The following is a 27950-nucleotide window of genomic DNA, read 5'->3' as shown; positions in this document are numbered from 1 at the left end:
CATTATGCTTTTCGGCCAACTGTCAGGTATTTGCCTGTCCTTTAAGCATTTTTCTAAGGATTTCAACAATGCTTCTTTTGTGTTATGTCCTAGTGCGTTAATAAGGTTAACGGGAATCCTATCTAAACCCGCGCAGTGCGCTTTGGAATTTTTCCTTCGGCCTTTTTCCATTTGAAATTCTCAAGTACTAGCTCTTCCACTGTTGCTCTCTCCGCCACACTTTTACTCACCGGGGAAACCCCTGAACGCTCTTTTTAAACGAATCGGCTGTTACCTTTCGGATGTAACCTTGCGTTTCGTACCCTTCTAATTGATTTCCTCCTTCATCTACAATACGTTGTCGCATTGTGATAGACTTCCTGCGTAGCGCCTCTATGTGGCTCCAAAATATCCTAGGCACGGCCTCCTTTTTTTCGTGAATCTCTGTCATCGAGCGTTCACTTTCATCTTTAATTTTTGCCTCGACCAATTCCTGTACAACGGACTTTTTCGCTAAATATATTTCCCATATTTTCTTGACTTGGACCTGGTGCTGCTTCTCCTTTTGTGCCCTTCTATGCTTCTGTGATGCTTCGCGTCGCTTCTTGATTGCTTCCCGAATTTCCTTGTTCCACCAACTTTTTGGCTTCCTCTCTCCTTTCCAGCAAGTAGTTTTTTTCCGTATCTCTTTCGTCATTAGATGTAAGAGCTCACTATACTCCCAGTCCTTGCCTGGCCTACTTCTTCGTCGACTCTTGCGGTATATTTATTAATTGTTCGTCATTTAAGTACGAGCTGCCAGACTTTGATTCCATGCTCTTATTTCCACGTTCATATGCCATTTTTAATGTTATTCGTTCATGATCACTACCCGAGCTTTTAATCACTTCCTCCTCTATTCTCATTTCTCTCAGTTTGTGGTAAATTCCTTCAGTCATGAGACAATAGTCGATATTTGATTGCTTGTTTCCGATTTCCCACGTGATCTGGCCGTCACATTTAGACCCCGTGTTAACTATCTCCAGAATATGTTGCGAGGCTTGGGCTATAGCCGCCACCTCACGATGTGCTAAGGCGTTGGCAAAATTACACTCCTTTTGGAAACGTGCCGAATGGGATGGCCGTAGCAACGGTGAAACAGCGCGTTGCCGGAAAAATTGCGGAGGCCACGCATTACTTCGCTCTGACACTCCCATATGGCGAGACCACCCCCCGAGGCAAGACCACTGTAAGAGGAAAGCATGAGATAAAAGGCGCGTTGGTGAAGTCTCCCGCAGCCTCCTTATCTGATTACACTCTCTCATAGGGACCAGACGGCACGTGAGCTAGTTGAGGCTTTTTTCATTTTGAAAGCTGGAGATGTCTGTGTGGCAAAGCCTTCCCTTGCGTTAACTAAGGCAGAGATAACATACCTGGATGCGCACATCTAAGGTTTTCGGTTGTGTTTGTGGTGAACATGTGGTTTGGGTTGCCTATATATTTTCGTCTTTCTAATAAAAGTTCAGTTGTTAGTATGCGCTTGTGCTGCAGCCTTCTTCGTCTAGTCTTACGTTTTTTCGCGCTATTTGCTTTCATCATGAATTACCAACTCGCCCAACAATCAATCCTTCTAAGTTACACTCTCTCCATGAAAATGGTATGGAGAGAGAGAGAGATAATAATCTTTAATGAAAATCCCGGAGAGGTTAGCCTGGTTTGTCGCCTGGCTTACTACTGCAGGTGTCGGGTGATGGAACGGCCTGTGCAACACTAGCAATGGCGCGTTGCCAGAGCCAATCTCTGAGGCCACGAGTAATGCATCGTGACACTAACGAGCGCCGACTGCGACCTTTTCAGTAGTCTCGGCTTGGTGGAGTCTTTCGCAGCAATATTGCAGGAAAACCTCCATGGTCGGAGAAATGCGGCGTCCACGGTGATTCGATTCGGTGACGACGCAGTTATGTAATTCGCCTTTTGCGTCCAGGTATGTGTTAACAACTTCAGCTACCGCAAGCTCTCCTGTCTCCCCTGTAGTGTGGCCGTGTTTCTCATGGTTCGAGCGGCGAACGTTGTGTGACAGCCACGTGAGCGTCGCAGAGCTATTTTTTTAATATCGACAGATGCCATGAGCGATGGATGGATGAATGCTATGAGCGTCCCCTTTATAATGGGGCGGTGACATGTCTGCCACCAGGCTCGAAGAAAAAAAAGACTTCCTTGTTTCAAGTTGGCTTAATACCTTATCTACACTTATTAAATCTATCTTATTATACAATATATATATATATATATATATATATATATATATATATATATATATATATATATATATATATATTCACGGTCCATCTCTCTGCCTCTTAAGGCAGAATGACCTTATTTTTCCCCATTAGTTATTTTTGTACTTTACCTCTACCTTTCTGCCACCAATACTCTAACCGTCTCTTACTTATTTCTATCGCGGACGTGTTCAGATTTCCATTGTTGTCCCTAAAACCCAATGCTTCCTGTAGACTCGTGCCCACGAGTATACCTGGGTGAATATCGCCACATTCAATCAGTACAGTTCCATCGTTTCCTTAGTTCCCCCGCAGCACGCACATTGTTCTTCTTCGTTACTGAATCTCGCTTTATAACTACGCGTTCTAAGGCAGCCCGACCTTGCTTCAAACAGTAAAGCGCTTCCCCTTGAATTATCATAAAACCTTTCCCTCCTTATTTCGTTTTTTTCCCTTTCGGTAGTTATTCAGAGCCGGCTTCTTTTCCATCGCTGTCATCCAATAAGTCCTCTCCGCGTCTGTGACCTTCCGCTTAATGCTCCTTGTTGCCATATCGCCCGCACTGCTAGCCGTATATTTACTGGTGAGCCTCCTAGTACTTTTTCTCCACGGCGTGTCAACGCTTTTTCTATACAAATGCCTGAAAATCTTCTCTGCCCATCTACTCTTCTTCATTTTCCTCAGCCTCTCTTCGAATCTCATTTTCCTCTGAGCTTCCCTCACTTCAAAGCCTGTCCATCCCATATCACCCTTTACAGCCTCATTTGTCGTCTTCCCATGAGCGCCCAACGCGAGGCGGCCCACCGTCCTTTCATTTACATCCATTCCTGATTGTACCTCTGACTTCATGTACACCACTGAGTTCCCAAATGTAAGCCCCGAGACCATCACACCTTTCCACAGACCTCGAAGCACCTCGTACCTATTGTATCCCCATAAAGCTCTGTGTTTCATAATTGCAGCATTCCTCTCTCCCTTTGCTACCGATGCTTTCTCTTGTACCTCCATATATCTGTCCCCCTCATTTACCCATACTCCGAGGTACTTGTGCGCGCTTACCCTGGGTATTGTTTGGCCCTGTATTATGACCGCATGGTCTTCGTGATCATTGAATACCATCAATCCACATTTTGTTGCACTAAATCCTAGTCCTAGAGCCTCACATTCCCTTCCGCATATATCTACCAATCGCTGTATATCATCTTGACTGTACGCAAATAAGACATTATCATCAGCATAAAATAGACCTGGAAGCTTCTGTTCAACTATCGTGCCGACCTGTTTGTGTGACAAATTAAATCCAATGTTGCTACCTTCTAGCGCTTTTTCCATCCTCACCATGTACAGCATGAATAACAGCGGGGACAAAAGACATCCCTGTGTCAGCCCCTTGCTAATTTCAACGCTGTCCTTGCTACTTATTCTTTCCCATTCTAGACAAACTGTATTTTCTCGGTATATTTCCCTCAAAAGCTGTATACAGTCGTCTCCTATGCCCACTTCTTTCAATATATCCCACAAGATTTCCTGATTAACGTTGTCATACGCCCCGGTGATATCTAGATAAGCTACGTATAAGGGCCTGTTTTCTATTTTCGATATTTTTATACACTGGGTAAGAGCAAACAGATTATCGTCTAACCGCCTGTCGATTCGAAATCCATTCTGAAGTTCTCCCAAAATATCATTTTGTTCTACCCACGCTTCTATTTTTAATTTTACTGCCTGCATCGCCAACCTGTATAGCACCGATGTAATGGTTAGCGGTCTATACGAGCAAATGTTATCCTTTTCTCCCCTGCATTTATAGATTAAGTTCATTCTACTTTTTCGCCAACTGTCTGGTATTTCCCTCTCCTGTAAACACCTTTCACGGCTTTCAGCAGTGCTTCTTTAGTTTTATGTCCGAGTTCGTTAATGAGGCTGACGGGAACCCCATCTAAGTCCGGAGTAGTGCGCTTAGGAATTTTTCCTTCGGCCTTCTTCCAATTGAAATTCTCTAGTACTACATCTTCGTCGGTCGCACTCCTTTGCGTACTTTTACTTACCGGGGGAATCCCCTGGGCGACCTTTTTAAACGAGTCGGCTGTTATCTTTCGGATGTAACCTAGCGCTTCATACCCTTCCAATTGATTTCCTCCTTCATCTACCAAACGTTGTTGCATTGTGACAGACTTCCTACCCAGCGCTTTTAGGTGGCTCCAAAATAGCGTTCACTTTCACCTTTAATTTTTGCCTCGACTAATTTCTGCACAATGGATTTTTGCTCTAAATATATTTCCCATATTTGGTTGACTTCGTCCTGTGGCCGCTTCTCCTTTTTTTGCCTGTCTGTGCTCCCGTGATGCCTCACGTCGTTTCTAGATCGCCTCCCGACTCTAGGGCTAAAGACGCCACCTCACGGTGTATTAAGGCGTTGACAAAATTACACTTCTTTTGGAAGCGTGCCAAATGGGGCGGCCGTAGCAACGGAGAAACAACGCCCTGCTTTCGACTTTCATTTACAGACATTTTTGTTCGATTTTGTTTCTTTGCTAGCTGATCGTATGCATTTTGCTGACGTATTCTTGTGACGGAAATGCGTCATGAAAACCATGGCGAAGCCCCGGCATAAAACACTTTCGTATTAAAACAGAAAGAGAGAAAGTAAAAATAGCATAGCCATGTATAATAGGGTATAGCGGGGTGTGTGAAAGTGATGGTGTGAATGAGAGAAAGGAGGAGGCCAGAGGGTAAAGCTCCAATTCTCAGTGACCTGTTTTCAGCCAAACTTGACAACTCCATTTCGGAAGGTTTCACTAAACCTAATGTGACGCAGGTTTTCAGATACGTGGATGACTTTTTAACTTTTATAGACAGCGATGTTGCATCGTACAAGACTGACGCTCTTGCTGTTTTAGATCTGATGCGAAGTGGTTTTAAGCATTTTGAGCTTACCCATGAACTTTCTGAGAATCGTGAAATCAGGTTCCTTGACGTTAAGCTATTCCTAAATAATGGCCGCTCTTGTTGGATGTATCACCCGCGTGGAAATAAGCCCGTCTTGCCATTTCACTACGCCCATTCAAACCTACTTAAGCAGGGTGTCGCAAAATCTTTTTTCATGAATGATTTTTTTTTGAAAAAGTCCTGTGTAGACAAAATAACTGAAAGATTCGTTGAGCAATCTTCAAGGCTGATGTCGGCTGGTTACCCCGACCATGTGCAAGTTTCCGTGGCCGAAGGCCCGCTGCGTGAGCTTCGGTCCAAAGAGAACGCTAACGCAGTCCAACCTGTTACAGCCAGACAAGCTTTCGCCGTAGTTCCGTATATGCACAAGATAGCGCACAGTCTTATGGAAGTGGTGTAAAGAGTGAATGTAAACGTGGTTTTAACGGCCCCTCAAAAATTGAGCTGCCTGTGCAAACTGTTCATTCTAGCGTCCAGACCCACCCTCGGGTGGACTGCCAAACACACAAATAAATTTAGAGATTGCATTTGCAATGTAATGATAACATCTGGGGTTTACCGTCCCAAAACCACGATCATCAGAGACGCCGTAGTGCAGGGCTCCGGAAATTTCGACCACCTAGGGTTCTGTAACGTGTACCTAAATATAAGTACACGGGCCTCAAACATTTTCGCCTCCATCGAAAATGCAGCCGCCGCGGCCGGGATTCGATGCAGCGACCTTCGGCTCAGCAGTCGAGCGCCATAACCACTAGACCACCGTGGTGGGGCCGCATTTGTAATGTAGTTTATCAGCTACCATTGTTGTGTGGAAGATACTACGTCGGCCAAACACGTCGTTGTTTAAATGAGAGGCTGAACGAACGTCTGTACAATGTTGATCGGTATAAAGAATGGTGGCTGTCTGCTCACTTCAGCACGTGTGGGTGCAGGCCAAAGTTTTCAGATTGTACCATTGTCGCGAAATGCAGGGATCGCACCACACGCGAAATCATCGAGGCAGAAAGGTTTATTCATTAAATGATGATTGTGTTAACACCCCTTCTGTCGCGCTCACCGATAAAGAGAAGTTGTTCATTTGCTTGTGCAATACTATTGTGTTTCGCGCATGACTGCTGGTACTGGTGACTGCATAAAAGCGAAGACTTTCGCAAGAAATAAATTGTTGGCAGTTCAGGGCTCTGTCTCCTCTCTTCTATCCCCTCCTGTCGTTTGTGCTGTTAAGCACTTTTTGTCATGTTGTACCAACACGCCCAATCCTACTGTCTCTTAAAGAGGTACTGACACGAAAATTTTCAGTAGTTTTTTTTTAGTCAAATGAAAGGCCAAGCCTTCCAGAGCCTAGAAAAGCTAATGGTAAGCCTCAGTGCACCTTGTAAAAGTAATTACAATATGTTTTAAAAGCTAGTTTTTGTTCCTACTGTATCCTGACGTCCCAACATGGTATGAACTTCTCGTCATCTACTCGCACAATATACAGTGACGTTTCCACGGCCGCTCCGCACCGTGGCTCCGTTGGTGACGCACAAGAAGCCATTTGGAATGTTTCGGTCAGGAAGAAGTGGCCATCTTGGAAGTTTTGGTACCTGGCTTCATCACAACTAGCCATACTGCTACGTGAAGTCACGAGAATTAGTACTCTAGCCTGACGTCAAGCTACTAGCGATGTCGGTAGGCGCGCCATGGAAAAATTGACTTTAATGTCAAAATAAAATATCAGCATTTGCTGAGCTTTACACTTGCTCAGAGACGTTTCTGCGTACAGGAAATTTGTATGGCAGAGTAAACTCGCCTTCGAATAAAGTTGTCAGTACCTCTTTAATAAGCAACATCTCTTGCTTGTTTCTGGCAGCGTTTTCTTAAAGATGTGGGCAAGAAGGAGTCGATACCTTTTCTCCGGGCTCTCCGTGAGGACCAGGAGATCCGGCCGGTCCCTGCAGACCCTGGTCTCCTGTCCGACCTGGTGGCCCCTCGGGACCTGGTGGACCTTGCTCACCATGAGATCCTTTGGCTCCTGGTTGGCCAACGTCACCACGACGTCCAGGTAGACCCTGAAGATGCGTTACTTCGTTACAAGCACCAAGACAACATTTTGGACTGCTTAGACAACAATCTCTCAGTGGCGTTTAAAAAAAAGGTTACTGTCCCTACGTCTGTTGCATGTAGTAAACTGTCCTCGTGACATCCTTAGAAATTCCAACACATCGCGTAAGCGCTCACTTAGCACTTTTTGTCCGCTTTCCTAAATACGGCGCATTCTCCTAACTGTATTCACTGGTAATCTCATTTCAGTGATCATTTGAACTGTCCATGGTTACAGAACATGATACCGATGCGGCCATAAGTAGCATGAAACCAAGAAATTCCCGTGCTAGCGGCCAATTTGAATATCAAAGACTTGGCTTCTTTGCTCTCCTAGCGTCTCTCTCTCAATTTGTTTTGCGTAAAAGGTTATTTAGTTTTCCCGTTGGAAGATCATATGAGTGCTAGCAATCCATAAAATGACAGCAGGAGTGATGAGAAAAATTATCAGCCTGTGTACCTCTTGTCTGCGCTAATGTTAAAAATAATTGTTGGGGTTTTACGTCCCCAAACCAGGATGATTACGAGGAACAACGCAGTGAAGGGCTGCGGAAATTTCTACCACTCGGGGTTGTTTAACGTGCACCTAAATCTAAGTACACGGGCCTCAGACAATTCGCCTCCAACGAAAGTCGGCCGCCGTGCCCTGGATTGGAGCCAGCGACTCCGCAAATGTTGTTGAAAGAACTTTATTGACGCATCTATCGGTTTTCTTCGTCAGAGCATTAGTATTATTTGCGAACATGGTTTTGTTCAGGCCATGCCTGCGAAAAGTAAGATTGTCTGATTTTTCTATTTAGTGGGTCCCGGTGCTGCTAAGTGGACTCAGTGAAACAATCTTTCGGCCTCTCAAAGGCAGCTCGGCTTGTTCTAACGCGACAGGGTTAAAGAGCTCGTTTCGCAGAAATTCCGGCGTCGGCGTCGTTGATTGTGAGCGAAAAATCGAGAAAGATGCAAATAAACTAAATAATAAAATCTCAGGTTCGAGTGCGAATCAAACGCAAGTCGTCTGCATGGCAAGCAGGCGTTCTACCACAGGACAACGCTATTGCTTGAAACTTCTGCGAAAAAAAAACACTATATGAATGTCATGTAGAGGAAGGAGTCTCCTTAACGCACGTAATTTTTGTGTGGTAGAAGCGGAGAATCGCCCAGTCGTCAAAACATGTGAATTGCGCAACGAGTGGGTGTTTTAAAAGCCCACCCATTGCAAAGCGCTGAGATATATTTAATCATCATCAGCTGCAAAAGCATCAACAAAGTGGGCGGCTGCGTAGCTTCACGTGTTGTCTTACGGACGCGTAGTGGACGTTCATACTCATATATACTCACACTCCAAGCTAGTGACTGACGTGCGCACTGCAACCGACGGGTTCTTATGAAGAGTTCCGACACGGCGCCTGGCATCAGGTCACGTATACAATACAGCTGCAGCACACGAACGTTATCGGCTTCACTCTGGTTGGCACTGAGCTGGCGCCAATGTCCGCCGGTACAATCTCTCCTCGCAAAAAAAGGAGCCATCCTGGCGACCTAGGAAGCAGACGCTACGGGCGGGTCGTAGCAGGGTTTAAGCCGCGAGACGGGAACTCTTTCGTGCCCGCTGCAGTGATGATCGGGCGATGGGTCGACTGGCTCGATGACGTAGTTGACGGGAGATGTCTGCTCCAGTATACGGTAAGGGCATGGGTACCTCGACAGGAACTCGGTGCAAAGGCCGGGAGTTGTGGACGGGATCCAGTGCCAAACTAGGGTTTCCAGGCAGTAATGGGCACTAGACGCAGAGGCGTCATGGCGTGATTTTTGGCACCCCTGGTCTTGAGCGGTAAACGAGCGAGCCAGTTGACGGTATTCTTTTGTCGATTGATTGTTGGGCGAGTTGGTAATTCATGATAAATGCAAATAGCACGAAAAAACGTAATACTGGACGATGATGCGCTTGTGCTGTAGCCTTCTTCGTCCAGTATTACGTTTTTTCGCGCTATTTGCATTCATCACTCTTTTGTGTAAGCAGCAGTTTCAGAAATGGGTTTGGCTTCGGAAACGTCCGGTTGGTAGGGCCGATTGGTGGCCATGGAGCATGAAGGTTCACGTCCGTACAGGAGAAAGAAGGGAGGTAAGCCGGTGGTAGTTTCTAGCACAGTAGTAAAGCGTCAGGAGCGTAGGCGGAAATATTTTCGGGTGGAGGGGGGAACCTTATTGATATATTGTGGGGGCCGGGCAGGCAAATGGGGTCAAGCGTAATTTTGTGCTCTGTATGTCATAGCAGAGAAAAATTTCGTGTGGGGGGGAGCGGCACGGGCCCGGTGTGCCACCCCCTAGCTACGGCACTGATAAGCGTAGGTGACGCAAGGGAGTACTCCGTCGCATTTGGTATGATCGACCGACGCGTACACTTGAAGGGTTCCGTCATGCCATTAGTTTGAGGATGGTATGCAGAAGCAGTGCGGTGTCCAATGAGAGATTCTTTTACAAGGACCTCGTTGGCGTTTGAGAGGAAGACGTGGCCACGTTTGTTTAACAATTCACGTGGTGCACCATGTCGTAGAATGAGGTGACCAAGAAGGAACCAGGCGACGTCTTTCGCGGTGGCAGCTGCTAGCGCAACTGTTTCAGCGCACCGCTTGAGTGGTCTATGGCGACTATGATTCAGCGGCTCCCGTCAGAACTGTTTGGGAGTGCTCCGAAAAGGTCGATTCTGACGCGGGCGAATGGTCGGCCAGGGCGTAGCACTGATTGTAGAGGACTAGCGCTGCTCTGAGTAGGTAGCTTCCGATGTCGACACGCAGGGCATGACTCAACATACAGGCGAACGTATCCATACATGCCTCGCCAGTAGTACTTCAGGTGAAGACGGGAGTACGTCTTGAATGTGCCTTGAGTGTGCCAGCGTGGCCGCATTGGGGGTCGTCGTGGAAGGCGCTTCAAATCTCGGTGCGCAATTGACGGGGCATAACGAGGAGCCACCTGCAGCCATCGGGTTAGGGTGTGAGACGAAGCCTGGGAGATGGTGAGACAAAATGTCAAGCAGGGAAGCGATCCAAGAATATTTGCGCTGTTCGGCCGCCATGTCGGTGATAGTCAGAGATTACGAATTAGAAGTAGAAGCTGATGAGCAGGTACTGTCAGAAGGCAGTGGCTATCGAGATAGGGCGTCAGCGTCCGAGTGTTTTCGCCCGGAGCGATAAATCACACGTATATCATACTCTTGTTTGCGTAAAGCGGATCTTTCAAGGATGAGAGCAGGCATAAGGCATAGCGATCGGTGAGAACTTGTTACGGAGCAGTTTAACTTTAACATTGTGAGGGTACGGCTGGCATGTGCTACAATGTACTCTCCAATGTCGTGCTTGCGTTGAGCGATTGCGGCGCAATGTCCGAAGCCACTAGCATCCGTGTGTATTTCTGTAGGCGCGTTGCGATCGTAGTGACGCGGGATTGAAGGGGACCTGAGGAGTCGGCTGAGCGTCGTAACTGACTCATCACAATCGCTATTGCAAGCCGAGAGTTCGTGCTACCGGCGAGAAAAGCTCCTGTGGAGTGCTGGGCTTGGGATATTCGGCTACTGCTCCAAGTTTGGCAGGATCCGGTGAAATTCCATCTTTTGAGACGGCGTGGCCTAGATGGTAAGCTGACGAGCGCCAAAATGACCATTTTTTAATGTTTAGCTGCGAACGACCAGTAATGAGAAACTCGAGAACTTGCTCAAGGCGAGCGATATGAGATGGAAAATCCGCAGAAAAGCATGCTTATTTGAGGCGGTTGGTGCATGGTTGACGAAACCAGAAACAGCGCAAAACACAGGACAGTGAAAGAGACAGACCAAGCGCTGACATACAACCAAGCCTTTATTCCGTACATGTGGGTGTATATAGCACACGCAACACGAAAGCAAGGAGACAACAATGACGTGGAATTTGTTCACGAAGTCGATGTAAGCATCTGAAAAAGTATAAAGAAGCCATCATCCACTTGACAGATACGCAATTTCCCTGATGAAGAGCGCTAACGAAGGCATACTCACGCACATACCATCATTTTTGTCTATGCAAAGCGCCTCATAAATCTCACGTGCTCGTTGATCACTGTATCACCGAAGTATCTTGCATTGAACAAGCATAGTATAACAGCAGCATACAGAGCTGTGCGCAGCTCGGTGGCTAGGTAGCTGCCGCAATAGCTAGGTGGCTGCCAACGCAGCTTAGATTGCGGTGCTCTCTCAGGCGGCCACTTATACACCGGCCAATTTGACCAATGTAGCAGCGACCGCATGAGAGGGGGATTTCGTATGCCGTGTTATGACAGCATTCAACAAACTTTTTCGCGTGTTTCTTATCACACACGCGAGGACCTCTGTCTTTTCTGTTCACCTTATTGCACATACTAAACTTATTTTTTGCTGAAAAGACAACTCTGATACCTGCTTTTTTTTGCTACCTTCTAAGCAATGCGACACCCTACGCAAATACGGTATGACCGTGAACAAATTCCACTTCACTGTCCTCCTCTCTTTCCTTTCATGTTGCGTGTGCTTATGTACCCCCATGTACGGAATAAAGCCTTGGTTGTAAGTCAGCGCTTGGTCCGTCTCTTTCACTGTCCTGTGTTTAGAGCTGTTTCTTGTTTCGTTTACCGTGTAACCGACCGGCCGGTCTAGTGCAGTTCATTTCTCGTACATCGGGCACTGCTCTGCCCTACCCCCTTCTTCGCTCCTCCATTGTGTGCACGAACCTACTGGCTACTGCGTCCTGCAAGACACGTCTGTATATGTTCGCATTGAAGAATTCAGCTTCGTCACCAGACGTTCTTCGACTTTTCGGTGGTTTAGTACCATCAAAACGCCACGCTGACAGGATGTGCCGGATTCTCCGGTCAGAGGCCTGGCGTCGAGTGCGGTTCTACTAGGACTGCCTATAGGGAACCCAAGCTCAAGTTTGCGGCGTGACGACAGCGCCGCGCTGGCCGCGCTGCGGCTCTGTCGGAAAGCTCTGGACTGCATGCGCGGCCGATTCAGCCCCTTTCATGGTAGCGGTAGCGCACGTGCGCACGCGTTCTTCTGGCGGTGCGGGTAACGGGGGAGCCGTCAGCTTGGCACGGTGAACCGAGAGGCTTGCTGTGCGAAGCTGAGCATTTTCGCGATGGCAGAAGCGACCCCGAGGAAGCGCAAGCGAAATCCGAAGTACTGCGGTTTAGTGGCCAGCCACAACAGTGCAGACACCACGAAGTAACACGATTCACGTGTGAAACTGTATCGGTTCCCGGGCGTGTCGCACGAGAAATAAAGGCGGCAAGCGTGGATAGATGACTGCACTGTCTCGCCTTCTATTTTGGCTGTCTGAGTTCATCGCTTTCGTTCGTTTCGACAACCTAAATGTGTAAGTAACGCGGCGCATGCACGCATGCGACTGCAGTAATCATTACTCGCTGTCTTCTCGCATTGTGAAAGTCCAGTAACGGTTGTAGGTGAAGCAGCTTTGTGTTTTGATTCCCCGTGTTCGTGAGACCTACCCGTCGTTGTTGAACGTTCACACTCGCGTTATACCGTTAGCGTTGCGCGGTTGGTTGAATTCAGCTGAACTCGGCACATTGTCAGAAGTTCGGCGCCTGCAATTCACGCGTAGGGAAGGCTGCTTTATCACGCCGGAACGGACGTCTGTGCATTTTCAGCAAGCTTTGACATCGTTCTGCAGGTTTGCTTTGTTTTTGTCACTTTATTAGGGTGATATATATTTAAGCTGCTGAATATGACTGCCACGTAATACATGCTTTGTAATTGCAACCTTGAAGTAACCACCTTCTGAACTTGTGCGATTTTCTAGCCGCGTTCGCGCAGTAGGTTTTATACGCCTGTCAAGTCGATATCATAAAAAGAGACTGCAAGGATGACGCGAAAGCGGAAAAACGAGGCGAGCAGTTCATCTTGCTTCACAGTGGTTAAAGCTCAGCTAGCTGCATCGCGTCTTAATCGGCGGGTGATTCTCCAGCGGCATGGAGGACTTGACTCAAACCTTCTCAGGAAACAGTGCCATGGCCGAATGTTTTTTTCGCACGCCGCAAAAGTTTGTTCACGAACGTACACGGCTGTTACTGTAAGCATGCCATATCAAAACAATAATCATATGATTCGTAGTCCACACCGCAGAACATCGATAGCGTGTACGGCTTCATTTCGGAGTGCATGTGGACCATTATTCACCTTCAACATGACAGAATGAGACTTACCTCGAGGTATACGTCCTACACGGTGTAATCGCGACTTCGGAAATGCATTTCTCTTTGAGTCGGGCGTCGTTGTCGTCGATCGTCTGCTCTTCACCGTTAACGAGATTAACGAGCCTTTCTCCTTTTATCAAGTTCGCTTTTCGGAAGTGCCAGTCAAGCTTGAAGATCCTTTTGAAGCCGCACTAGAGCGGTGCATTGTGAGGCGCCGCAAGTGCACCGCGAGAGCCCTGCACGTGCACGAAGCGAGCGGCAACGAGGTGGAGAAAAGGGAAAACGCGCGCTGCTTACACACCAGTTTCTATTTTTCTGCCAGAGATGGCGCTGCCTGTCAAGAGCAGCAGCGCCGGTAAGCGTTGCTTGGGAAGCCTATAGGCTGTGAGTATGGAAAATGCATCGCAAATCATCACTTTGAAGACACATCATGCTCCTATTGCTTCCGAGAGGGCGGAATTCCTTTGGAAGAAGTTGTTTCCCAGCTTACCAAGAAAGAAGCTGACACGTCAATCTGGGCAGCAAGTCGTGATTCTAGGGAATGAAAGCATTCTACCAGGTGTAAAATGCGCATTAGAAAAGGCCCCAAAATTTTGCGAACCACCGAATCTGGACCAAATAGTGCTTTTGAGCTTGGTAAGGAACACTGCGGCACGAGCGACTGTTGAAGATAGAGACAGGTGCATTCAAGAAGGTGTGGACTGCCTGTTGCCGATGAAGCAAGCCGGTGCCTTACGCCAAACTTCCGTCATGAAGTTGCTATGCGCTGCAGACAAGGAAGGTGGATTTTTCCTTGCTCCGACAGCCGTCTACAGAGAGAAGGCGGATGCTGCTATCACAAGGATCTTCCAGGTCACGAATGGTAAACCTTCCAAGGTCAAGTCAGCGGCTGCCAAACTTTGTGAAGAGGCTGCACTTTAGAAACTGGCGTCGTCAGTGAGGTCGGTGAAGGGCTTGAAACTTTCGGTTTCTTTTCCGCAAAGACGCATAAGCAAGAGGTTCCTTTCCGCGCCATTTTCTCGGAACAGGGCACTTGGCAGCGCCTTGTGGGAAGTGTCTTGCAACGTTCTCTATCCGCCCTTGTTGTGGAATATCCCTGCCTCATCAGGAAGCCACAAGAAGCGTCTGACTTTCTCCAGCAAGGGTGTCTTTCAAAAGCGAGCTTGTTTTCAGTCGATGTTAAAGACGTATCTTATTCCTTGCCGTTGGACCAGGTCTGCGCAGAGGTGAGCGAATGCATCGACCGCTATGGGAGCATCAGGTTATGTTTGATCAATGCAAGTTACTTCGGCGATACAGTGATCAACGAGCACGTGAGATTTATGAGGCGTTTTGCATTGACAAAAAAGGTAATGTGTGCGTGAGTGCGCCTTCGTTAGCGCTCCTCACCAGGGAAATAGCGTATCTGTGAAGTGGAAGATGGCTTCTTTAAACTTTTGCAGATGCTGACATCGTGGTTTTAGAACGTGGTTTAAGAGCCATGAGGGAACGCTAAAATCGTAAGATATGAGTTTCGTCGGCCGTTTCTCAGCGCCTTTGCGAGAGCGCATAGGAAGGAGAGAGCTTAGTGTGCGATGGAGGCCAGAGTACAAGGCCGAAAGATAGTGTGACAACATACATAGAGGACATGGATCAGCTTTTCAGGCGTGCGTACACCTCCATGACTCAAGTCCAGAAAGTTCGTTACCTAATGCGGAGGGTCACGGAAGAATTTTTTCCGGCCTCATTTTAAACCCGCCTGCGACACTTGAGGAGTTCCGCGATGAAGCCACTGCCATATAGAGGGCCCTTCTACAGCGTGTCAGGCAGTATAACCGCGATGTCGTGCAATCAAGTGAGGTCACTTCCGTCACTCGCGGAAATGACATCGGCGTCTTGCGAGAGCTCATCAGGGCGCTCATCAAGGAGGATCTACAAAAGATGCAGATCACTGCTCCACCTGTAGGGCAGCTCTCCGTTGCAGAGATGGTTCGCGACAAGGTAGGTCATGTGGTCCACGCTCCCCAACACCACGAGGTGCCACAACCACGGCAGTGCGTCGAGGTGAGCTACGTGGAAGCAGCGCGAGGTCCTCCATCGTGCAGTACTCCCGGTGTGGTGCACCCCGCTCAGCAAATGGAAGTCGGCTTCAGTCCACGCAACGCACCGTTCATCGCCAAATCAAGACCAAGGATGAGCGATATCTGGCGCACACCGAACCACAGGCGCCTTTGTTTTCATTGTGGGGAAGCCGTGCACATCTACCGAACGTGTGGGTCTCCGTGGATTCTCGCCGAATGCCCCTCGTCCGCGACCTGGTGAACGACCAATGGAAACAGAGAACTTCATCTCGAATCGTCGCAATGTCGAGTATCGATGGCTTGAGCCCCGTTCATCGTCTCCTGCTCGTTATAGGTCGCCATGCCCAGCGTTTTCACGGGGCGCTTCGAGACGCTGCGTGCTCAGTCCTGCAGGTCGGAAAAACTGCGTTCAGCGACCTCTGGAGGCGACGCCACTTACGCTGACTGCACAGAAGATCCTCCATTATGACGATATCGACGACAGAAAACACAGACGCAGCCAGACGCTCTACCAAAAGTGGTAACATCGAACATTACCGTAACCGTGGACGACGACGAAGTAACAGCGCTAATCGATACTGGAGCAGCCACTTCAGTTATGAGCATGGCGCTTGCCTGCAAGCTGAAGAAGGTTTCTACCCAGTGGACTGGGCCGCAGATTCGGACGGGAGGAGGCCATCTTCTAACTCCGGCAGGAAGATAGACAGCAGGAGTAAGCATTCGTGGGTTTACGTATCTTGGAGATTCCATTATACTGCCAAATTTCTCGGGGGACCTAATTCTCGGAATGGACTTCCTCTTGGCTAACGGAGCCGTGATTAACTTGCAAGAGTCGCAGGTAATGTTTTCCACGACGTACAACTTGGCGGGTAGCACTGACAACAGCTTGGTCAATGCCTTGAGGGTTTTCGACGACAACGTCACGTTGACTAAGCGGGTAAGGAGCGCGAACACACCCACAAGAGAGACGACACGGACACACAGCACTTGTGTGTCCGTGTTGTGTCTCTTATGGGTGTGTGTTCGCGCTGTTACCCCCTTAATCTACAATGAACCAACTCGCCCAAAAAGAAGTATTATTGAACGTCACGTTACCGCCGAAAAGTAGCGTATTTGACCCTGGCAACTTGCGACGTATTCGACGAATTTCATGACCATGAGGACATTGCCGAGGGCAATATCTCTCTGTTGCTCAAACGGAACATCTGCATAACCCGAGCCCTTCGTCGGCTACAGAATAATGCTCTCAAGTTCTCCTGAGCAACTTCGGTAATGAATTTCAGCACGTCCCTCAAGGCACCGCTGTCGCCTTTCTCAGCCATATCGCAGACTTCTCCGACATCGGCACGTTACAGTCGACCTCATCGAATGCAACAACTTGCGCCAACCTTGGTAGCCGCATTCACGTTAATGCTGACTTGTCAGATGCGCAAAAGGAGAGCCTGCTAAGCCTTGTGACAGCATTCTCGGGTTGCTTCTCCACTAGCATCGAAAGTTCAACGCACATCCGTGACCAAACACCGTATTTTTACGAAGGAGTGGCGCGGCCTCTTCGCCAGCATCCATACCGCATGTCCCCACAGTAGAGGGAAGCGATTAAAGGCCAACTCCGGCGATTTTTCGAGGTCCATGGATATCAATAAAATTCGCTGGGTACGTTCCTTTTCACGTTCCCGTTATATATGCCAAATTACAAGCTGGAGACATACGCAGATTCATTGCAAATGAATTTTATTGATTGCCCCGACTCTCCCCACCTCGTTTCCCAAAATTATTGGCAACATTGGGTGCGTGACGTCATTTTTGTTAAGCGGAAGTGACGGAACCGAGGGGCCCCTAGAGCGTCTGCTATCCGCAAGGCAACAATCGCGAGTGTTTGGCGAGCGCTTCGTTGGCTGGGCGTGTGAATTTCAGTTCCCTGTGGTAATGCGTGCGATGGGTGGCAAGTGGTGTCGCGTTGTGGGCTGCACACGATTCCCCGTTGGCAGTCACGAAACACTTGCACCTAACGATTACCCTGCGTCTCTATATTAGTGTTTTAGCTAGCAATGCCGGTTTACCGCACGGAAAGTACGGTAATACCGTACCGGCTAAAGAATGCACATGCGTGAACACCACGGAAACACTTCCCGTAGCATATACAGGGTGCACCGTGACCGGGCCTATATCGGTATACGGTGAGCTCGCATCGTGCGAAACAACGTAACCTAATGGTGCGAAAGGTGGCTCATACTTTTCGGCCGTACCAACGCGATGTCGAACGCCGCTATTGCCAAACTTATACACTCTTCCCATAGCAATATTAAGAAGCTTTAGTTAGTCCGCGAACTTCTCAGCGATAGTATTTTACCCGATCACGGCCCCACAAACTTGAGCTCCCTGGACAGGTGGTGCCATCTGGCGGTGGAATGTGTAACCAGGCAAGCAAAGAGCTAAACAGGTGAATTCCACTTCATCGAAGAGGAATGGCCATTACAGTTGGGCTCCAAATGCGTCGGAATCGCAGCTTTCATTTTCCGACAGCTCAGCTTGTGCACGTGACACGGTCAGTCACACACAAGATTTCCGACGGAGTCACTTTTCAAATGAGCGTCTGCTCTTCGCCGCTTTCGCAGCTTTGATACTACGCGCTGGCGGGACCGGCATGCCTTGCATGATTTCCGGTTTTGTAACCACTTATACGTCACGCGAAGATAGTATGCTCGGTTGGGCTTCGGTTTCGGTGTTGCGCTTTTTTGCTTATTTAAAATTATTCTCCAATTTGCCGAGTGTTTCTGCTATCGGACCCGTGACAGGAGCGTCTCAGGAATATAAAAGCACCATTACTTTGGCATGGCCGAAAAATCGCCGGAGTTGGCCTTTAAGCGTCAAGTTCGGGAAATGCTGAATGATGACGTCATACAACCGTCAACAAGTCCGTGGGCGTCGCCTAGGGCACTTGTAAAGAAAAAAAGACAGCACACTTTGCTTCTACGTTGACTACCGACGACTTAACAAAATCAAGTTCAAGTTTCAAGTTCAAGTTTATTCAACAACGATGCCAGTTTACAGAAAAGTGTGTACAAGATTGGTAATACACCAGGAGCCCCAAAGTTAGAAACTGTCAGGGGGGCTCCCATACATGATGTTAATGGGAGAAGAAACAAAATATACATCATTCAGTGGTTACGGTATCTTCGGTAAGAAAAAAAATGAACAGTGCCAAAAAACGAAAGTAAAAATTACATATATGTTTAGGAAGGCAAAAAAGGAAACTCTGAAGAACAAACAATCGCAAGTTACAATACAAAACATAAGGACAATATACCATGTAGCAATTGTTATCGCTACAATAAAGAGCAGTTGCTAAGATGAAGAAAATTGTTGCAATAAATATTTCTTTACTTGGTTTTTGGATGCATGTTCTGTGGTTGATGATTTTATTACATAAGAAAGGGAATTCCACAGCTTGATTCCCGTAAATGTGGTAGTGAGCTTACCGTTGTTTGTGCGAACTTTAGGCAGAAGTCGGTTATCCAGCTCAGAAAAGCTAGAAATATTATTACTTGCAAGGCTTTCCACGACAGTGCCATCTACATGCACATTACCACGAAAAAGCCTGTACATCACAACTGACAACTTCAGCTGAAAGAGGTGATAAAGAGGATGTATATTTAAATTCTGATGGTGTTGCATTGGTTAAGAAATGTCCAACATCATTTACATTACATGGTCCCGGGCTGCTCGCGGCCGTTTAAATGAATGGATACATACCAAAACAGGTAACACGAGACATTTCTGTGTGACAAACATAAATGACACAGGTAACATGATAATCATGACATGCATGCCATGTGCGACATGATTTACATGCCGCGCTCATGGTGCCCTCGCGGCCATTTGGCTCGCTTGATATACACCAAAATTGGTATTGCGCGACGATACTGTGTGATGAACGTAAATCAGAGGTGGTAACGTGAAAATCATGACATACATGTCATGTACGACATGCTTCACATACCACGCTCATTGTCCGATTGCTGCCGTTTCGCTTGCTTGATATACACCAAAATTGGTATTGGGCGACGATACTTTGTCATGCACGTAAATGAGTGGTGGGAACGGGAAAATCGTGACATGCAAGTCATGTACGACATGATTGACGTGCCACGCTCATGGTGCCCTCGCGGCCATTTGGCTCGCTTGATATTGCCATGTGCGTTTCTTTATCACTTTTGCTATATTCGGTTTTTCGGCCACAAAGACTGTCGGCAACGCTCAGCGCGAACCGCGCCTCATTGTTCGAGAACCTTCGCGATCATCGTAGATCATTTTGTTAAGATTGCGCGCAAGACGCGCACACTCGAGATATACTAGAATTTGCACGACAGCCAGCGATAACGCTGGAATATTCGACGGCACATGTTTAAATGCCGACGCGCTTCAACGCTTGTCAGTTGATCGACGGACGACGCCCTGTTCGCCGCTATCATTGTACACCGTGTATTGCTGTAGTTCTAGTTCTCATTTTCCGGCCACAAGTTCGGCCAAATAAACAGTTTTATCCTGCAAACGCCGACTGCTGTCCTCGTCGACGTCACGACCACGTGACATCTGGTGGAGGTGCTGCTTCTTCCATGATCCGGACGCCCCCGCGAAGCGCTGACCCAAGCCCAAGCCGCGAGGAGGACGACAGCAAAGAAAACCCGGATCGTCGAACAAGCCGCCGGCAGAAGGGACTGCAGCGAGAGTACGGGCTCCTTCCCGAACAAACCAGGGAGCCCCAGGTCCCAACACCGACCGCAGCGACGATGACCGACCCGTGCAGCCTGCGCCGATACTTCTCCGGCAGCCCAAGGAGCCGCCAACTTTCCGCGGGTCGTCTATCGAAGACCCGGAAACCTGGCTCGAGACATTCCAAAGGGTCTCAACATTCAACACCTGGGACTCCGAGGACAAGCTGCGCCACGTCTACTTTTACCTTGAAGACGCAGCAAGGACCTGGTTCGAGAATCGCGGGTCCACTTTTCGAACTTGGGACGCCTTTCGCAGCGCTTTCCTGCAGACGTTTGCAAGCGTCGTCAGAAAAGAAAGGGCCGCAGCCTTGCTAGAGACGCGGGTCCAACTTCCAAATGAAAGCGTTGCCATATTTGGAGAGGAAATGACCAGACTGTTCCGTCACGCTGACCCAGCCATGCCAGAGGACAAGAAAGTCAGGTTGCTCATGCGAGGGGTAAAGCAAGAGCTCTTCGCTGGGCTGATGCGGAACCCACCCTCGACAGTTCAAGAATTCATCTCTGAGGCGACGACGACTGAGAAGACGCTGGAAATGCGCAACCGCCAGTATAATCGCCGATCGATTCAAGACAGCCCAGCCGTTCATGCCGTCGGCTCCGACGACCTGCGTGAAACGATCCGAGCGATCGTGCGGGAAGAACTGCGCAAGCTATTACCCTTACCACAGCCTGAAGTTGCCTCGATTGCTGACATCGTCCGAGAGGAAATTCATCAGTCTCTGGGCACCCCCGAGTCAGCGCAGCCGCAGCTGCAAGCAGTGAGCTATGCTGCTGCAGCCCAACGCAACGCCCCCCCTCCTCGCCCACGTCAAGACGCCGCGCCGCCCCAGCAGTTCCGCCGCCAGGCACCACCACCGCCGCCACCGACGTCATACCGCCCGCCAGCCGGCCAGCGATACACGCCGAGGAAGACCGACGTTTGGCGCGCCCCTGACAACCGCCCGCTCTGCTACCACTGCGGGGAGGCCGGCCACACGTACCGCCGCTGTCAGTACCGACAGATGGGGCTTCGAGGATTCCAAAAGTGCGGAGAGCTGGGCTTGTTGGTTGTACATGATTAGAAAACCAGCGCAAAACCACAGGACACACAGGAAGGGGACGCACACAGCGCTGAACTCTCAACAAATTTATTGTGAAAAACCAAATGCATCGCCAAATGCAAGGAAGCGCCAGCGATTTCTTTGTTTGCCTGGTCTATCAGTGCCAATGCTTCTCGGCCGAGATTTTCTTATAGACGAGGGGTTCACACTCGACTTTCCTGCAAGAGGCTACCGCCTTCACGGACACTCCGAGACAACGCCCTTTGCGGAGAAGATAGACTTCGTGCGTGTACCGAGACACGCAGAAGTGTGGCAGCCATGCACACTACTCTGCCGTCAGCAGCCATGCAGTCCCTGCTCGACTTCAAGGGAACGAACCACCAATAGAAGCACCTAGATGCCGTGCTGACACCGTTTTCGGGAATGTTTAGGGAACGTCCTGGGAAGACCCACGTCCTAGTGCATCGCATTAATACCGGCGACGCCCGGCCTTGGAGTTTCAACCCGGGACCACTGAGCCAGCACAAGCGAGCCGTTCTCGATAAAGCCCTGGACGAAATGATCGACACAGGAGCCGTGCGACCCTCGGACAGTCCGTGGGCTTTTCCTGTGGTATTAGCTCCAAAGAAAGATGGGACGGCACGTCTTAGTGTCGGCTACCGCAGGTTTAACGCAGTCACTGTGAGAGATTCCTACCCTTTGCCAGCAATATCGAGCATAACTTGTGCGCTGGGAAACGCAAAGTTCTTCATCACGATCGACTGCTCTCACAGGCGGCCCCTGACGTTCATATTGAAGTACACTCGCGTTCATAAATATTCACGTTTACAGATCTGCTAGCTCCAATCTTCGATCATTAGCACTCACACCCACACAACCTCGCCGGGTATCATTGACATGTGTCTGACACTGGACGTTTTGTATGCATTCGCATCTAAGCTAATCTCTCAGATATTCTCCTTATAGCCGAACGTGCAGATTTGTAATGAATATTCGGGACAAACCGCGGATGTTAACACTCTTTCAAGGGAAATGTCCTATGTATATGTTTTACATATGTATATGTATATGGGATGTCGCCACCGCGGAAAACTGTTCTACTCAACCGAATGTCGAATTATCTAAAGTATGAAGAGAACAATGAACAAGTGTCTATTACATCAATGCATTTGTATTTTCTTGATGAATACCTAAAATTATGGTACATATTTGGCAAAGAGCAATATAAGTGCCGCAGATTTCTTCATTCGCGACTTCGTTCACAATGTGACCACGGCTCAAGACAGCCGTGTCCAAACACTAAACGTGCTCTGCCCCCCTCCCTTATTAAGTACCGCCACCTCCACCACGCGCACGTGAAAATAACTTTTGAGCGGAAAAATGATCGGCAAATGGTCGTCTTCGTAATGTCGCAACCGAATTTGATACCAGCATGCGGACTGCGGCTGAAGCTCTTCACCTGCAACAGTTTCCACTATGTTCGCGTTGCGTGACATTGCGCGCGCATTGCCTGAAGTCAAAACGAAGCTGCTAAGTGCCGCATCCGCATGGACGAAGGCGTGGTCGCTAAATTAAGGCACGACCATATAGCGTCAACACAGTTTCGAAGGCGCGCGCGCGGCCTGCGCCCACAGTCGAAATGAAACTGCTCAGCACAGCATCCGCTGCTGAATAAACCTGGCTCGCAAATGCACAATAATGGATGGCGACTATGCAGTTCTGAAGAGACGTGGCGAAAACGAAACTACTGCCTGTCGCAGCTTTGACGCGCAGTCGCCACAGGCGCTATATGGACGCGATCATAGGTATATCGCCCACGCATTTCGCGTATGGCGAGTAATATCAAAGACGAAGCAAGTGGGCCGCAGCCGTCGAAGTCTCTGTCGCCAACAACGCGATTATGGCTAGATCGTGGAGGGCGTCTTTACGAAGGACGGCGGCCGTTTGAGTTGTTCGCCGTTTGTGCTCCTGTGAGTTGAACATTTGCGGCGCTTCGTGCTTGGCGCGCTCGTCCGAATTATCCGAGTTGCGGCCAAATATGACTGAATTAACTAGAGTTTGATACCATTAAACAATGCATAAGCTTGCCGGGACCACAACACGTCCGAATTATCCGACTGTTCGAATTACCGGGGTGCGAATTAACGAGCTTTTAGCATATAACATTTCATTTTCGTCGACTGACATAAAAGTAAATGTATGGCGCTTTTATTTGCTAACTCCACCTTCACTGTCTTTGCCAGGGATATCAAACTCACCTTAGCTAACAAGCCGCAGTCACGAAAATTTACTCCCGCAAGGCCCAGGACACAGTGACGAAGGTAAGTTCGGGGGCGGGTAGGAAGAAATTGTACAAAATGTCAGCTAGGCGTTGCCATATGAAAGGCCTTTGCCACATTTCATAAAGGGGTCATTTCTGAAGGGGACTTAGCACCAGGATTCCGACGACATATATTCCTCCAAGATGACTCAACTATGGACGACAGTTCTGAAAGTTTGTTTCACTGTTATATATGAATATATGTTGACCGCAGCGGTTCCCTCACGGAAAAAGGCAATGCTTCAGACAAGTAATCCCTGTGTAACTCACGAACATACTTATTTAGAAAAAAATATGTGACGAAGCCAGTCACGTGCGGGCCTCGGGCCGCTTGTTTTAGACCCCTGGCTTATGCGATAGACGTTGGTCAGCACTTTCCAGAATAACGCGAGGTAGATCATGTTTCAATGACTGACGGTCAGTTTTGTAAATGCTGCATTTCACGGCAGGAATAGTGCTTTCGTCTACTTCGTTTTTCATTTGAGTTAAGGTGGTGTAGAGCGAAACAAGAACAAGACACGTGTCACTCGCCTTGCTTTGCCCTGCACCACATTTACAAAATACCACTTCACATAATGAGCACGGCTTTTGTACTGCACGCTATCTTCGTGATACAAAGCGTAGCGTGCGCAGCAGTTCGGCGCGCGCTACGCTTATGAATATGGTAAGATTATGGTAAGTACACCATCTACACATTATGCGGAAGGGTCAAAACGTCGTCACAAACTGATAATTTATTCAGGCCGTAGCCTTGTATGTTTCACGCGACGGACAAAAGGCTGGCTCAAAAAGTACCTCTCAATCGCGAAGCTGTGCGCTAACTTGGCCTTTGCGGCCTCCGTGCGAAAAAAAAGCAAAGCGGCGTTTGTGCGATATAAATTGCACGGTAAAATAGTCGCACCCGATGGCTTTGATATCGAAGCCGTCTTAGGCGAATGCATCAGGGGCACTCTGAATTTCTTTCCTGGTTCCTAGGATATTCATGGTCGCTCTGTACCTTCAAAGCCATCATGCTGAAGTAGCCAAAATTTCTTTATCATGTACTTGCGACGTCAAGACAGAGGCGGTAACGCACAGAATGATGCTGCCTTTTTTTTTAATTTTTGCTTTTAAGTGCATGTGAGAAGTCTGGGATGTATTCATTCTAAAAAGATAGGGCGTGCAAACACGGACACAAGAAAGAAGTCAGGACACCACAAACGCGTTTGTGGTGTCCTGACTTCTTTCTTGTGTCCGTGTTTGCACGCCCTGTCTTTTTAGAATGAATACTTACCAACTAGCTCAGCTATCTGTTATTCTAAGTCTGGGATGCGTATGAAAGTATTATGAAAGTAGCAAACTTACGGGCCAGTCCGACCTCTACGGACTACGAACTGGCACAGACACGGGTTGTCCTGCGATGCCATTTCCTGCTTTTTGTTTTCTCTCTTTGGGGAATATTAACGTGAAATATTTTCGCTCTAGCCACAGTAAAATGTAGCGATTAGTAATGTCGAGGATTGCCCTCAACCTGAAGAGAAATAAAGTAAACCGGCAAGAGACAGGCCAACATAGATATAATCAGGATAAAAACAAATTTAGGATTTTCCCTGACAAGTCAAACGATGCTTTAGAACAAGAAGAAAATATGGACGTGGAATCATAAACAATACCTTAACCACACTGATTTACGAAACAGCAATTTGAAGGTAAATAGCGAAGGCCAGCATTAAGTAAATTCGCCAAAACTACAAAATATAATAAAGAAACCACAACATGTCAATATTACCAACTCATGTAGAATGTAGAAACTGGAACGCCATATGTTGGTTGGCGCAATCACTTACTGTTGCTGAGCCCTCACTTATTTTCTCTGATAATAATATCTGGTTTAACATGCGAAAACAACGATATGAGTATGAGGCACACCGCAGTGGAGGGATCCGGAAATTTTGACCATCTGGTGTTCTTTACCGTGCACTGACATCGCACAGTACACGGGCCTCTAGCATCTCACTCCATCGAAATGCGATCGCCGCGGCCAGGGCCAAATTCTCGACCTTCGGGTCAGCAGCCGAGCACCGTAACCGCTACACCACCGCGGCGGACCCTTATTTCGTCTAGTATTAGCAAAAAAGGTTGCTCGTGGTGCTGTTCCACATGCCCCTGTTTTCAGGAAAATTATTAGTCGAAAGAGTTCTACACTCTATGAAATAAAAAGACTCTTAAGGGGGTCACGGCAACTGACCCTCTTCGGTAATTCATTTGACCCCTTTTGGTAGGTAGAATCAGAAAATGAGATTTAACTTTCTGCAAGAATAAATTGTCACTCTTGCAGCGCGTTTGGACCGGCTAGCGGGTCGAAGACGCCGCCGTATGCGTCATATACATCGTGTGCAGTGATGTTCCGTCCCGCACCGAAGAATTCCCTTCCCGAGGCACGAAAATTCCCTACTTCAGGCATTTTCCCTGCATACATCGCCAAAAATCCCTGCATAATTTTCCGCAAAAGCACAGTAATATAACATTATATATATATATATATATATATATATATATATATATATATATATATATATATATATATATATATATATATATATATATAATGTTATAACAGCACATGAGCACCAAGATCGGAGCTCATGTGCTGTAAAGGCATTGCGCACATGTGGGTTTTGAGTCTAACGGCAAAGGATGAACAAAAAGACGCTCCGTGTAAATAAATAGAACGAATCTCAAAGGCAATGGTTTTGCGTGCAACATGGGCCGGAAACGATTGGAGAATCCGAAGGCGCCTAGTAACGGAAGTGTTTTGAACATTACAAAGAATTTTTTCCGTCCTTGAAATTCCCTGCAATATCGGGAATATTTCCTTTTTCCCTTTCATCTAAAATGACCGCCGGAAATTGCCTGAGAAGGGAAAATTCCCCGCACGGAACATCACTGATAGTGCGGCTGGCGTTCGGCGCGGTTCGTGTTCGCTGCCTAGCGGGGGACCGGTGTCGCCGCCGGGTCGGCGCCTCCTCCCCTCCTCTCTGCTTTCCCTGTCTCATGAAGTGCGTTGCGTGTTTGGTAGTTTGGCGTTCGAAAAAATTGCAGTGCCTTAGCTCGGCTATGCCAGGATATACGTAGCGTTAGCAAAGGTGCAGCTGATTATGCTTAGCTTTCCAGATTTTCTAGGTTTAGCTTGATTGTCATGCTTACTGCTGCTCCAATGACACACACGCACGGTATGCGTATTATGTGGCACATGCATAACTATTTTTGCTCAACGTCAGGTTGCTTCTCTATGGCCACAAAGACGGCTCGGTGGTCAGTGAAGTAACACGCTCCGTCTCTATGGCCCCAACACAGTAACCGCTAATTGCCAGGACTTCGGGATTCAATGACATAAGCTTCTCGGCTCTTCTGCGCCATCGAGCAGCATTTGCGCTCTCCTTCTCCAGGGCGTTACCCACCTGCAAACGCCAGTCAGAGGCGCTGCGTCAGACGGCGACTGCACAGCGAAGGCGAATAGCTGCGCGCGCTGGCGCCACTGTGTCTACGACGTCACTCCTCTCGAATGCGGCGCTGACCAACAACGGCAAGTAGAGTCACTAGAAAAATTCCAGAGCATCGCATCTGTTTTTCGCGCGCCGCCACCGACGCGATTGGCTTACTCGCATCACGTGACCTCTCGCCGCCACATCCCTTCCAAGCGCTTCGGGCGCAGGCGCATTGAGTGCAGAGCACGGCCAGACATTTAGCAGTATCACGGTCCCTAGAAGTACTTCGTCGCTTTTTTAAACGTGTTATGCAGATGCCAGAGAGTAGCTCACCAGTAACCGAACGTTGCTGGTGAGCTACTCCGGGAATTTCGTATATTTTTGAATTCCGTGTGGGAAACATTAACGTCAAAGAGCGTCGTTGTACGTGGCTGCATAGTTGGCTGCGGAATGAATTCGCCCCCCTCGAAGAACACTCCTTTCTGCAGTGAACTACACAAACTTTGCTGGAAAAGCTCTCATGCAACAGGATACTTCACCTTTTCGGTTCCCTATGTTCAGCGATATTGAAAACTACATACTACAAACCTTTCTATTTGCTCGGCTGTTTATATCTCGATCTGTTGAACAGATTGTGCATGCATTTCGAGTTATAAGCGTGTCACGCGCGAGAGCGAAATCGAAGACTTATTAAACTAATAACTGTTTACTGTATACCTTGAAGGCAATTGTCGCATGATCAGTTGCCACTGCGCAAAACTGAAGCGTGGAACTCTGTTGATAAACTTGGTATAAGGCAGTGTTATA

The 27950-nt window shown here is 48.2% G+C and overlaps 1 protein-coding gene across 1 annotated transcript in view; it reads right to left on the bottom strand.

Moving 5' to 3' along the window:
- Positions 1–27950, bottom strand: part of LOC119394579 (collagen alpha-1(II) chain) — a gene marked incomplete in the record, with an annotated part of 1710759 nt that overhangs the window by 480218 nt on the left and 1202591 nt on the right. The window contains 1 exon segment of the mRNA XM_049415838.1: positions 7076–7237. Within this exon segment, the coding sequence (XP_049271795.1) occupies positions 7076–7237 (162 nt within the window).

The sequence above is a fragment of the Rhipicephalus sanguineus genome, chromosome 5 (assembly GCF_013339695.2).
Source record: "Rhipicephalus sanguineus isolate Rsan-2018 chromosome 5, BIME_Rsan_1.4, whole genome shotgun sequence".
Classification (NCBI taxonomy): domain Eukaryota; kingdom Metazoa; phylum Arthropoda; class Arachnida; order Ixodida; family Ixodidae; genus Rhipicephalus; species Rhipicephalus sanguineus.
This window is presented reverse-complemented; position numbering and strand designations above follow the sequence as displayed.